The sequence below is a fragment of the Canis lupus genome, chromosome 6 (genome assembly GCF_048164855.1).
Source record: "Canis lupus baileyi chromosome 6, mCanLup2.hap1, whole genome shotgun sequence".
Taxonomy (NCBI): Eukaryota; Metazoa; Chordata; class Mammalia; order Carnivora; family Canidae; genus Canis; species Canis lupus.
This window is the reverse complement of record NC_132843.1, coordinates 41,352,959-41,366,391: the sequence shown is the minus strand read 5'-3', so window position 1 is coordinate 41,366,391 and position 13,433 is coordinate 41,352,959. Positions and strand designations below refer to the sequence as shown.

The 13,433-nt window shown below is 45.1% G+C and overlaps 1 protein-coding gene across 6 annotated transcripts in view; it reads left to right on the top strand.

The window, feature by feature from the left end:
• NVL (nuclear VCP like) overlaps positions 1–12,165 on the top strand; it is a 90,235-nt gene extending 78,070 nt beyond the window's left edge. For 2 of the 6 annotated variants that reach the window (XR_012032762.1, XM_072830128.1), the window contains 2 exons: positions 3,745–3,815; positions 11,825–12,165. Coding sequence is in view for 4 of the 6 variants with exons in the window: in XM_072830128.1 (XP_072686229.1) it covers positions 3,745–3,795 (51 nt within the window). In the remaining 2 variants the exon portion in view is untranslated. Of the gene's footprint in view, positions 1–1,289; positions 1,379–3,744; positions 3,816–5,879; positions 6,027–11,824 lie in introns of those variants that run through there. The other 4 variants (XR_012032761.1, XM_072830122.1, XM_072830129.1 and 1 more) reach the window with 4 other exon arrangements.
• The last annotated feature ends 1,268 nt before the right edge of the window (positions 12,166–13,433 follow it).

Genomic DNA, 13,433 nt, shown 5'->3' with positions numbered 1-13,433 from the left:
AGTAGTTTACAGCTTTGAGTGCTAAAATCCAGAGGCAGTTTAATGCCAGAACTTACCCTGGGCCACATCTTCTGGATTCTGTGGTATAAGGCACAGGTTTAAAAAGGGATCAGGGTTAACGCTGAATGGTGTACAATTGGAGTTTTAATACTGTGGCCCCCACGATTCGAGAGACCTAGAATTCTCCATTGTTGTCAGCTGCTTATTTATGTTAGGTCAAGGTGTCTCTGCACCTGTGGGAGATGTTTAAATATTAAGGAAAGGGATGAGTACCCAGCATGTAACTCGATTATTGCACAGCCTTATAAACCTGACACCTAGCCTCAGAAACGTTGCATTCAGCTAATAATTTAAACTCTGTGGGCATTTAATGTTATATATTAAGTGGATGTCTACATTATACACTAAGTTTAATGTCTACATTAAGTTTACATTATACATTAAGTTTAATGTCTAGAAATGAAGTTTTTATCCCCAGGTCCAAACTCTCCTAATGAGCTGCGAGAATTCGTTAAAGATAATGATGTAGTGAAACACTGGTGAACTCAGGAACCATATGACTCATCATGTTATCACACAGAGTAATTGGATGGAGGCTTATTAGCTGTCCTCTTTTAATTCATTTATGACCAGTCCACTCAGCGAGGGCTTGAGTCAGAGCATTAGAGATTCCCTAGCCTGTGCATCCCCCTTTTGAAGCAGATGCCATAAATGAGTCTGATGTAAGCTTACTCCTGGCAGTACGTAGGTAGGTAGGTAGCATGTGGATACTCAACACGCTGACAGCATAGGCCTTGTGGATGGAGATTTTACCATGAATGTGTATGTTTATACTGACAGGCCAATTCATTTATTTATTTTTTTAAGATTTATTTATCTATTCATGGGAAACACAGAGAGGCAGAGACACAGGAGAAGCAGGCTCCCCATGGGGAGCCCGATGCAGGACTTGATCCCAGGACCCCGAGATCACACCCTGAGCCAAAGGCAGACGCCCAACCACTGAGCCACCCAGACATCCCCTGGACAATTTATTTAGACTTCTTACATGAACCTTAATATCTGCAGCTCTTAGCAGGGGAACACTGATGATTCATTACATTGTTTCCGTTGTAATCACCCTACTGAAAGCTAGAAATATTTGAAGTAAAAACGATAAGCTCTTTCCTGCTGACCATAACGAGTGGTCAGTTTCTTCCTCGTCTGATTTGTGACTTGAAACTGCTGTCAGACATCTTTCTGTTCTTTGCAGCATTGTAGAATAATTGAGGTTGGTTCTTGTCCTACAGAGGTGCAGACCTTTCTGCTTTGGTTCGGGAAGCTTCCATCTGTGCCCTGAGACAGGAGATGATGAGACCGAAAGGCGGAGGTGACAGAGGTATGGTGCTTTCTGGAGTCTCTCCATTCCATGTCATTGTCACTCTGGACACCTCACTCCACAGCTGACCCAGACAGTGACCATTCTCTCAAGTCTGTGGCATTAAAGCTGATGTGTTTCTGATGAGGCCATTCCCCCAGGCTTCACCTGGCATAGTATCTGTGGCAGCTGGCTGGTAGCCTGTAGACGCTGTCTGCACATAGACCGTTCTGGCCTCAACCTGTGCTTCCACCCAGAGTTCATGCAGCATGTTTCCAAAACACAACATTTTTTTTATTCCCGCTGATTTTCTCTGTCTTCTCTCCCTTTTTTCTTTGGCTCACAGGAATCTCAGAGCGACCTTTTGATTACAGTTACAGTGGCATCTGTGTGTCTGAGTTTTGTCAGCACACATATCTTCTATAAAGTCCTGTGGTTTTATTGAATTTTAAGATGCAGTTATCTGAACTTTTATTAAAAGCTATTTCAGATTCTTCTTGGAGTATATAAGTGATCAGTCACTAAATCCTACTCCTGAAACCAGTATTATGCTATATGTTAACTAACTAGAATTTAAATAAAAATTTGGAGAGAAATAAAAAAGATTAAAAGATTTTTTTTAACAAAATTTAAAAATTCCTTTTAGAAGTAGGTGTTATAATTCACAAAATTAGAATATCTTGTAAGAAACTTCATGTAAGGGCAGCCCTGGTAGCTTAGCAGTTTAGCACCTGCCTTTGGCCTGGGGCGTGATCCTGGGGACCCAGGATCGAAAGGGAGCCTGCTTCTCCCTCTGCCTGTGTCTCTGCCTCTCTCTCTCTGTGTCTCTCATGAATGAATAAAAAAAAAATATTTAAGAAAAAAAGAAACTTCATGTAAGTGTGCTGCCTGAGAGCAGAGTCGGATGGCATTTTGGGATTTGTCACTGAAAATTTGCAGACCTCTCTACACATACTGGCTGCTCCTAACATCTGTTTGGATATTTTATAATCATGCAGCAAGTTCTGACACCCGTGCTCTCCCGTAGTTTGCATTTCTAGTTACCTGTCCTCTAGGGACTTTGCATTGACATCTTCCTCTCCAAAATCAGTAGCACTATTCACCTTCCACTTGACATGTTCAGCTGTACATTTTCTTTTTAGGTAAACGTGGTATCCTAATATCTGTGTAGATCACTATTTTCATTGTCGTTGTATAAGCTGTCATATGAACATTCTAAAGAAGCCTTGTTCAACATGTAGTTATTTGATTTCCATTACTTCTATCATGGCACAGCCTTCTAAAGTAGTGGGGCCCCTTCTGATGCAGGGTTGCAACGTTATCTCTGTATATAACATATGTTATGAAATAACTCCGTAATATCTGATAGTGCATATGTACTCTTAAATAACTGGAATATTATAATTTTCCACTCCCAGTTAAATTATTTGGATTATCTTAGAAAGGAACAACTCTGGCTTTTCATTAAACATTACCATTAAATTAAGGTGTAAACAGTGCAAAGAGGGGCCTTCAGAGGATGTCTCAAACAGACAGCTAAGTCTCTTTGGGGTGCCCTGCATTAAAACCTGATGAGCAGAGGGTTGGGAAATGAGATGCTCTAAGATGAACAAGTTCTGGGAATCAGATGTTTAGGACAACTACAATTAACAGTATGTATTATATACTTGAAAAATGTGGGATGCCTGGGTGGCTCAGTGGTTGAGCGCCCTGCTTTTGGCCCAAGGCGTTAATCCTGGGACTCCACACACCAGGCTCCCTGCATGAAGCCTGCTTCTCCCTCTGCCTGTGTCTCTGCCTCTCTGTGTCTCTCATAAATAAATAACTAAAATCCTTAAGAAAAAAAAAAGATTTTAAAAGGGTAGATCTTAAAAGTTATTACACACAAAAAAAACTAACCATGTGAGGGATGGAGGTGCTAAACTAATATTGTGGTGATCCCGTTACACCACATATGTGTCTGAAATCATCATAAAGCCTTAGACTTACATATGTTATATGTCAGTGACATCTCAGTAAATGGTGGGGGTTATGAAGACATGGATTTTCTCCTTTTAAAGGGTAATAATCTCTCTCTAATTAAAGATGAACAAAAATTTGTCCCCAAATAAACTGTTTTGATTGCTGGAGGGGAAAAATGACACTAAAATGGACACTGATGTAAATAAAACTTAAGCATATTTTGAAATTAACTATGGTCAGATGTGTGTAAATTAAATGAAAATGAAAAAAAATCCAAAAGCTCTGATGAGCACAGCGGATCAGGCTTGCCTACAACCCTTCTGAAACCTCCATGCTACCTCACGCACCTGGAAGGGTTGGGAGAAGCTTGGAGCCAGTGACGTTTGGCTTGCTGCACTCAGGGGCATTTGTGATTTGCTCCACAGGTGAACTCAAGGTCAGTCAGAAACACTTTGAAGAAGCTTTCAAGAAAGTGAAATCCTCTATATCAAAAAAGGTAAGAAATGCTCTTAATGTGTATGGAGAAGAGAGATTGGAATCAAGATCAATGGATGTGAATTTATGGAAACAAGGAAAATAATTGCCTTTGGGGGAGTGATCCTGAGAGATTATAGGTTTACGTGTTTCTTGAAAGACTGAAGCCGCAGAGGGCAGCCCTGGTGGCTCAGTGGTTTAGTGCTGCAGGGTGTGATCCTGGAGACCTGGGATCGAGTCCTGCGTCGGGCTCCTTGCATGGAGCCTGCTTCTCTCTCTGCCTGTGTCTCTGCCTCTCTCTCTCTCTGTGTCTCTCATGAATAAATAAATAAAATATTAAAAAAAAAAAAAAGACTGAAGCCGCGGGGAGGGTGTGTGTCTTTTCCACCGTCTTGGGAATTTTAATCTGTCTGGTCCACATGTCCCTTGACCTGCTCCACCCTTCATGACGTGACGTCTCTTATCTACCTGGAGCCAGGCGCCCCCAGCACCAGGGACTTGTCCACGTGTCTCAGGCGGGTACAGATGTCCTCACTGCAAGGTCAGAAAAGGGCCAATTACATGGCCCGCTGTTCTTCACATAAAGCACCAGACCTTGTGTGTCTGCTTCTTACCGCAAGGAGGTATCCTGTTTGTAGTGTGAGGATGGCTGCTGCGACAGTTGGCAGCGATCCACCTGGCCCTAAGAAACACCTGACTCGAGTCCTTCCCTGATGAAGCTTGCTCACTTGGATGTCTTGTTTCAGGGCTCCTGGAAATGTAATGTACCTTAGCCAAGAGAACTTGCTTCCTGCTGGGCTAACCCTTCCTTGAAATCATTAGCCCTTTATTACCCCAGGCCCAGAATTTTTCACAATAATTACTGATAAAAACAAAACAAAACTCTGAGTCAAAGTCCAAGCAGTTCTGTGAGGCGGGCTGCCCTGTTTGGTGTCTCAAAGTTTGCTCTGAACCTTCTAAGTGAGGTGACCACCTTACTGCTTATTTTTTTGTAAAGATTTTATTTTGGGGCACCTGGGTGGTTCAGTTGGTGGGGCATCTGCCTTTGGCTCAGGTCATGATCTGAGAGTCCTAGGATCAAGTCCCATGCCCCAAGTCAGGCTCCCTGCTCCATGGGGAGTCTGCTTCTCCCTCTCTCTCTGCTCCGCGCCCTGCTCGTGCTCTCACTCTCACACACAAACATGCTCTCTCTCAAATAAAATATTTTTTTAAAAAATATTTTTTTTAAGATTTTATTTATTTATTCATGAGAAACACAAGAGAGAGAGTCAGAGACATAGGCAGAGGGAGAAGCAGGCTCCTCGCAGGGAGCCCAGTGCAGGACTCGATCCCTGGACTGCAGGATCACGCCCTGAGCTGAAGGCAGACACTCAACCCTGAGCCACCCAGGCATCCCAAAAAGATTTTATATTTAAGATATCTCTACGCCTCTGAGGCTTGAACTCACAACCCCAAGACCAAGGGTCATATGTTCTACCAACTGAGCCAGGTGCCCTCCCACCTTAACCACTTTTCACCACAATAACTAGTGGATTGATTTGGGCTGGCAGTGGTATCTTTTAGGCACATAACTGACTTCTTTGGCTAGAGAGGAGAGTCTGCTACACCCAGAGCCCGTTCTCCACCATAGCTGGACACAGTGGTCTGCCTTCGCCTCTCAGGTTATTTTGTATCCCAGAGGAAATGTGTTTGGTCTACTGAGCATCTTCAAATAAAAACCAGCCTTATTAGTTAAAATCAGGAAGACTTTTACAGTGACTATTACTGGTGCTCCTCGTTCTGACCAAGACGCTAGTGGTGTAAATGTCCTCCCAAAAGTTTCGTCATTAAGAACATTGTTTTAGTGGAAATTATCCCTCACCTGCAGCCCAATTCCAGGGCCCATCAGGAATTAGGACATGTGGACGTGGCTTGTCCTCTAGCCTCACTGTTTTACACTGTGTGCAAGCACAGTTGTGTAATTTCTTACGAGGGAAGCTGGCGCTGCAGTCAGGATCTAGAACTTTCTGTCCCTTCAGAAGTTCCTTGTGCCCCCTCTGCGGCTGCCACAGACACACAGGAGACCATGGGTCTGGCTCATCCTCAGGCTCCAACTCTGCCCATCTGAGGACTTGATACCAGTGGAAGCACACGCTGTGCACTCCCTGCATCTGGCCGCTTTGCTCAGTGGAAAGCTTCTGGGATTCATTCCTGTTGTGCATTTGCTCCTTTTCCTGCAGAGCAGTCTTCCAGGGTAAGAATATCCCACGGCTTCCTAGCTTTTCATCTGTTGGGGGACACGTGGCATTTCCAGTGTGTGGCTTTCGTGAATAAAGGTCCTTTGAGCATGTTAATGTGTGAGCACAAGCTTTCACTTGTGTGTAAATAGCCAGGGAGATGCCACCGGGTCTCGAGATTCCTCTGTAGGAAGCGGCTGAGCCCCCAGTGTCACGGTCCTTTACGCCAGCGTCCAACGGGATGTGAACCAGCGCCCTGTGCAGTGTGTGCATCTCCAAACGTGTTTTCACATGCTTGTTGGCCATGTGGTTCCTTGTGTCCTATCCTGCTTTGCTCTTAAAAACTTGAGTTGTTTTTCTTACACAAATTCTTAGCTTATTCTGGAGTAAGGGCTTTTACTCCACATGGAGGTGATTAGGAAGTGGCACATGGAAGATATTTTCTCCAAATCTGCTTCTTACCTTTCTGTTGTCTAAAGCCACTGTCTAGAGAGCAGCCGCTTTTAATCTAGACGAAGGCCTGTGCATTCTGCCCTAAGAAATCTTGGCCATTTCAAGTTCGCAAAGATTCTGTCCTTTGCTTTTTTTCTAGACGTGTAATAGTTTTGGCTTTTACATGTAGGCCTGTGATCCATCTCCAAATAACATTTCAGTTTGATGGGGGAAGTAGAGATCATGATTACATGTTTCCAAGGCTGCCTCCTTGCTCCAATTCTGTTGAAAAGACTTTTACACCGCACCCTCTGTTTGAGAACCACTTGGTCATAAATGTGTCAGTCTGTTTCCATTCTCCTGCGATGGTCTTGGCATCTGTCTTCATTATTATAGATTCAAAGTCTTGGGATTCCGAGTAGTATAAGTTCTCCAAATTTGCCCTCTTTTTCCCCCCCTCCCCAATTTTTTTTTTTAAGTTTATAATCACTTTATTGATTCCTACAAGAGAAACCTGCTGGGATCTGAGTCCATAGGCAGTTGTGAGAGCAGAGCTTAGGAATAGTGAGTTTTTCAGCTCATGAACTTTGTATATCTATCCATTTAGGTTCATTTAATTTCTCTTATATAAATTTATTAATGTTTTAATTCATTTCACTTATTAGAGTCCCTGATTGACTCAGTAATCTGAGTTTTCAGTGTAAATATCTTACCCGTCTTTCACCAAATTTATTACCAAATAATTTTTACTTTTTGTTATTTATGGATTTTTTTAACATTTTTTTAAGGATTGATTTATTTATTTAAGAGAGAGAGCACAAACAGGGGGAGGGGCAGAGAGAAAGGGAGAAGCAGACTCCCCACTGAGCAGGGAGCCAGATGAGGGACTCGGTCCCAGGACCTTGAGATCATGACCTGAGCTGAAGGCCGATGCTCCACCAACAGAGCCACCCAGGTGCCCCTTCTTTCTGCTTTTAATATTGGGGCTCTTTTAGTTGTAAATGACATATCCAATCCCCAACTCAGGTGAACAGGGAAACAGGGCTGGTTGGTCCACAGAACAAGGATCTCGAGAGCACAGCTAGCTGCAGAACCTCATTGCTCATTTCCTGGGGGCAGGTGGGTACCTGCAGGCCCAGACCACCACCCCCACTCCCCAGCAGTGAACTCCCCACCAACTCTGGCAAGGGAGTCTTGGGGAAGCCTGGGGTCGGCCCAGCCCTGGTTAGGATCCTGTGCTAGAACAGTGTGGCCAGTTAGGAAACTGGATGCTTGGCCAGGCTGGTGGCAAGGGGCCATGGAGTTTTATAAAGGTGACAACTTAAAGCCCTCAAAAGAAAACCTGTAATTAAGATGCTGGTACTCAAGTTGACTCACTTGTTAGTGGCAGGGTTGGGGTTTTGAGTCTTTTTTTCATGCTGCAAGAGAATCATTAGATTTTGTTTGGCATGAAAGGAACACCTGCCACACTTCAGCCTTTCAGACCAACTTACAGAAACAGCTGTCGCTTTGAAGTGAGTAAACACGGAGTTACTGATAGATGTCATGTAAGGCAATGGAAGAAAGCCATGCAGGTCCTGTCCCACCGTCTGCAGAGCTGGCTTTCTGATTTCTCACATACTCAGCATGGCTTCAGTGTACCACTCTGTCCCCTGACCCAGTAAACCTCGGTAACTGGTTGAGGGTGGGAGGTGTGGACAGTGAGCAGACACTCTCTCCATTCTGTCCTCACTGCCTCCTTGGCTCCCACTCTGGTGGGGCCAGGCCCTTCGGCTCTACCTGGAGATCCCTGCCCATCCTAAGTGCTGGCGAGTGGCCACGTCCTCTTTGGTCCCAGGAGGCCCTAATAGGCAAGCAGTCTGCCCGACAAATAAGCCTGGGCCCACCGCCAGCAGCTTCTCAGAATTCGGAGATGTGCATCCCGGCTGCGTCATCCCTCCAGGTCTCCTGCCGGTGCAGGAGCATGCGGTTTCCCTGCGCTCCAGGGCCCTGAGGCCAGCTTAGCTATTAGCAAGCATTGAGATCTCAAGATAATGTTCCCAGATATTTATTATCTCCCCTCATAGTCTTTTTGATCTGCTTACTCTGGCATTTTTCCACTTCTGGAAGGAAACCTCACTCAGTCAGATTTGTTTTCTTTCCTCCTCTATTAAAGCCACCCCAGAGCCACCCTCCTGTTTGTGCACTCACCCGCAGCATGGTTTTCACACCCACTGCCAATGGCTCTTCAATTCTCTTCTCCACACTCAAGAGTAGATGGTTCATTTCCCTGATTATTTCCACTACACGGACATTCACAAGAGAAAAACTTCTCAAGTCAGAGTTCCCCGGTTTCCCGCTTGCTGTGTTTTAATGGGTTACTTAAGATCCAACTCTAAATGTTCATCCAGTACCTGCTGTACACGTGCCAGGCACGGTGCTGGACTCAAAAATCACAGGAGATGGGGCCCTGTACGTAGAACATGTATTCATCTGGTCACTCAGTCCCGTCAGTGTCAGTACAGGATTCACATGTAGCTTTTGCTTAAAAGGGATGACTGATTTTATTAAAAACCTATCTAAACCTGGGCAGCCCAGGTGGCTCAGCGGTTTAGTGCTGCCTTCAGCCCAGGGCGTGATCCTGGAGACCCAGGATCGAGTCCCACATCAGGCTTCCTGCATGGAGCCTGCTTCTCCCTCTGCCTGTGTCTCTGCCTCTCTCGCTCTCTGTGTCTCTCATAAATAAAAAATAAAATCTTTAAAAAAATTCTGTCTGAACCTATCATGCCAGACATGGTGGAAATTTCTTCTTCTCTTGGAACATCCTATGGAAGGCTACATGCGTGTCCTAGTGAGACAGTACTAGTATATTCTTCTTAATATTTCTGGTGCCTTAAATCTTTATACTTTAAATATTTGATTTCTGAAAAACTTAGCAAATAAGAAACTACAAGTTCTCTTTTGGAAATAGGCATAATATGAATTTTGAATAAATAAGAAATAAAGCAGATGACCAAGCTGATTATTAATTTATTTGATCTCTTAAAAATAAGGCATAACATCAAGGTGAAGGCTGCACTTTCTTTGGCTCCTTAACTGTCCCTAAAGAAGCAATTATGTGTGAAATAGCGACAGCTGTTTGTAGGGAGAGGCTGGCTGGCTGAGGGGCCTTTTATCCTCTTTGAATTTCACACGATGTGAATATCTTACCTATTCAAAAAAATTCAATACTGAGGGATGCCCAGCTGGCTCAATCAGTGGTGCACACAGCTCTTGATCTCAAGACTGTGGGTTCAAACTCTACAATGGCTGTAGAAATTACTTTAAAAGTGTGAAAATTAAAAGAAAATAAATCTTGAAAAAACAGTCATTTAAAAGTTCTGGAGACCAAAATAGTGATAATAGTTAACTCTGGAAATGAGGATTAATTTTTTACTGTTGATCTGTATTTTTTATTATTTCTACAATAAATCTTGTTTTATAATTTAAAAAGTTATTTTACTATAAAAAAGGAATTGTTTGGGGGCACCTGGGGGGCTCAGTGGGTTCAGCATCTGCCTTCGACTCAGGTCATGATCTCGGGGTCCTGGGATCGAGTCCTGCATTGGGCTCCCTGCTCATCAGGGAGTCTGCTTCTCCCTCTGCCTCTGCCCCTTCCCCTGCTCATGCGTGCGCTCTCTCTCTCTCTCTCTCTCTCTCTCAAATAAATAAATCTTTAAAGAAAGAAAGAAAAAAAGAATTGCTTTAACCTGGTTATAAATCAAGAATGCCTAAAATCTCTTCACTATATATTATTGAGTACTGCTACTGATATACAGAGGGACCCTTTTATCCTATTTCAGAGTTAATTCAGCATTTCACTAATACCTACTTTATGTTCACCTTTGAAACTGTTAGAGGTACTTGAAAAAATCACTGAAACAAGTACTACATAGATTTTTTTTTTTTCAAATCCATCTTTCAAACCGGAGGTAAGCATTAAGTACAGTCCAGGAAATGGGTTTCCTTTGTGAACGGAAAATCTGCCCTGGCCTCTGTGTCAGGGTTCTGACTAGTTCCGTAGAAAGAACATCCGTTCTGCCTTTATCTGACTCAGGATTGTCCTCAGAATAAAAGATAATGGTCTTAAAGTCCCTTCTAAACTCTGCACAGACCTCCTGTATGCGGAGGAGCCCATCGTGGCTGCTTCTGGTCACACAGCTGCATTTCTGCGAACATCTGAACGGCCTTCTCCACATCTGCTGGGAGTCTGGAACATCACTGTTCAAAATAATTTAAATGACTATACTCTATGGCCTTTTAATCTTTCTTTTATTTTGGGGACTAAAAACGGGGTGCGCGGCTGAAAGTTCATATGGAAAACCCAGCGAACTAGAGCAGCAGGAAAACTATAGAGAGAACAGGCTGGGGGTGGGGCCTAAAAGCACTGATACAGTTTTCAAAAGCCTCAATAGTTAAAACATTGTGGGGCGCCTGGGTGGCTCAGTGGTTGAGTATCTGCCTTCGGTTCAGGTTGTAATTCTGGGATTGAGTCCTGCATCAGGCTCCCCCCGGGGAGCCTGCTTCTCCCTCTGCCTGTGTCTTTGTTCCTTTCTCTGTGCCTCTCATGAATAAATAAATAAAATATTTTTTAAAAAATATTAAAGAAAACATTGTGATAGTGGAACATGAATTGACCCTGATACATATATTTTTTTGTTTTTTAGATTTTATTTACTTATTTGAAAGAGAGCATGGAATAGGGGGCAGGGTACAGAGGCAGAGGAAGAAGCAGACTCCCCTCTGCACTGAGAACCTGATTTAGGACTCAATCCCAGGATCCATGACCTGAGCCAAAGGCAGATGTTGAACCCACTGAGCCACCCAGGTGCCCCATTAATATGTAATTTCTATAAACATTACATAATGATGGCCCCCTCACCAGTGACAGAAGGATGGTGGTTGATGTGGGGGCAGCTGGGAAGCCGTCTCCAGAACCGAGAGCCAGGCACACCTTAGGGCAGTCAGAGCTTTAGGTGTGAGAACTGAAACCAGCAAAGTAGAAGACGATGGGCGATTCTGTAAGCTCAAGTGGGAAAGACTGAGCATCTGAATCATAAGAATGATTTCTGTGGGCAGCCCGGGTGGCTCAGCGGTTTAGCGCCGCCTTCAGCCCAGGGCCTGATTCTGGAGACCCGGGATCAAGTCCCACGTCGGGCTCCCTGCATGGAGCCTGCTTCTCTCTCTCTCTCTCTTTGTGTGTGTGTCTCATGAATAAATAAATAAAATCTTTAAAAAAAAATGATTTCTGCACTAAAACATTTGTCAGAGGATGGAGGACCACGGTCACCATGTGGTCCTGGGGGCTGGGAAATCCGTGTGCAACCATGTCTCACTCATCAGCTGTCTTGTCCCCTGTTCTCAGGACCAGGTGATGTATGAAGCTCTGCGGCAGTCTCTCCACCTGTGACCCCAGAGGAGGCCAGTGTGTCCAGCTGGCCAAGAAGCCCACTGGCGACATGACGCAGATGGGCTCCCGTCCTGTGTGTGCGTGTTATTCCCAGAGTGATGCAGCTGGTCAGAGCCCATAGGCTTTCCTGTCTGGCCAGCCAGGCATGGGAACACCATCCCTTCTCTTTAAGAAAAAGAAAGACATTTAACTTCTGAAATAACCAATATGTTTATAAAAAAATAAAATGTTTATTTTGAAAGTCTCCACTGCACTATGGAAGCATTGCAATCACAGTAAAAGTACTTTTCCCTTGAGCTGTCTGTGGATAAGTTGCCACCCTGAGGCCCCATCAGCCCCAAATACCGTGATGTCTCCTGCCCCCCAGGACCCCCAAAGTCAGCCGTCACACTCAGAAAGTAGCAGCGAGACATGGCCACCGTGTCGACCCCCGGCTCCTGCCAGGCGTGTCCCACTGCCCCGGGATTGTCCTTTGTGACAGAAGGGCAAGGAATGTGCTGTTGCGTCTGGTTCTGCTTCACATGAGTTCTCTTCAAGTTGGAGCAGTTCCCCTCTCCTGACTTCTGACACTCCTCCCCCTCCAGGCCAGTTACTTGTTTGTCAGCGGTGTCCTCGTGGTCCCACCCCAGCTACACAACTGTGGCAGGAGTTTAGCCAAGTGATGCTGTGATCTCCCTGCGTCCTATCTAGTGATGCAGTCGGGATGTGTCCGGCTCCTTATGCAGTCCCTGTGATCATGTGGGAGAGTGGTCCTGCCAGGCGGCTCCTCTGCAGCTCCTCTGTGGTGGGAGGTACTGGAAACCATGTGCGAACCTCTTCCTCGTCACACTGGCTGTTTCTGTGTTTGCATGTGGTCCCATTGCTGTCATCCCGTGACCCTCAGACTGCCCCAGGTCTGCCCAACAGGGAGCCCCTCCCGTGCCTGCACACCTCTGACAGGTGCCTGCTGTGTTCTCAAAGGCTGCATCTGTTACGTTTGCTGACATCGCTCCTTTACTGTGCTGCTCGCTGTGTGATCTGACCCACAGATGCAGGGCACTTGCCTCCTTTTCCTTCCAGAGCTTCCACTCCACCTCACGCTATAGAAATTTTTATGCTGCTTGTAAGAATGTAATCCACGGGTGCGCTGGGGTGGCTCAGTCAGCTAAGTGTCTGACTCTTGATTTCAGGTCATGAGTTTGAGTCCGACTAGGGCTTTGTTCTCAGGGTGGCATCTACTTGAGATTCTCTCCCTCTGCCCCTCCCCCGCCATGCTCGCATGTGCTCACTCTCAGGCTCTCTCTCTCTCAAAATATTTTTTTAGGGACGCCTGGATGGCTCAGTGGTTGAGCGTCTGCCTTTGACTCAGGGTGTGATCCCGGAGTTCCTGGATTGTGTCCCACGTCGGGCTCCCTGCTTGGAGCCTGCTTCTCCCTCTGCCTGTGTCTCTGCCTCTCTCTCTCTCTCTCTGTGTCTCTCATGAATAAATAAATAAATAATCTTAAAAAAAAAAAAATACTGTTGACCACGTGGAGAGAGAGCAGTGTCTGACCCGCCCTCAGCCCTGACTGCAAGATCCCTGGCT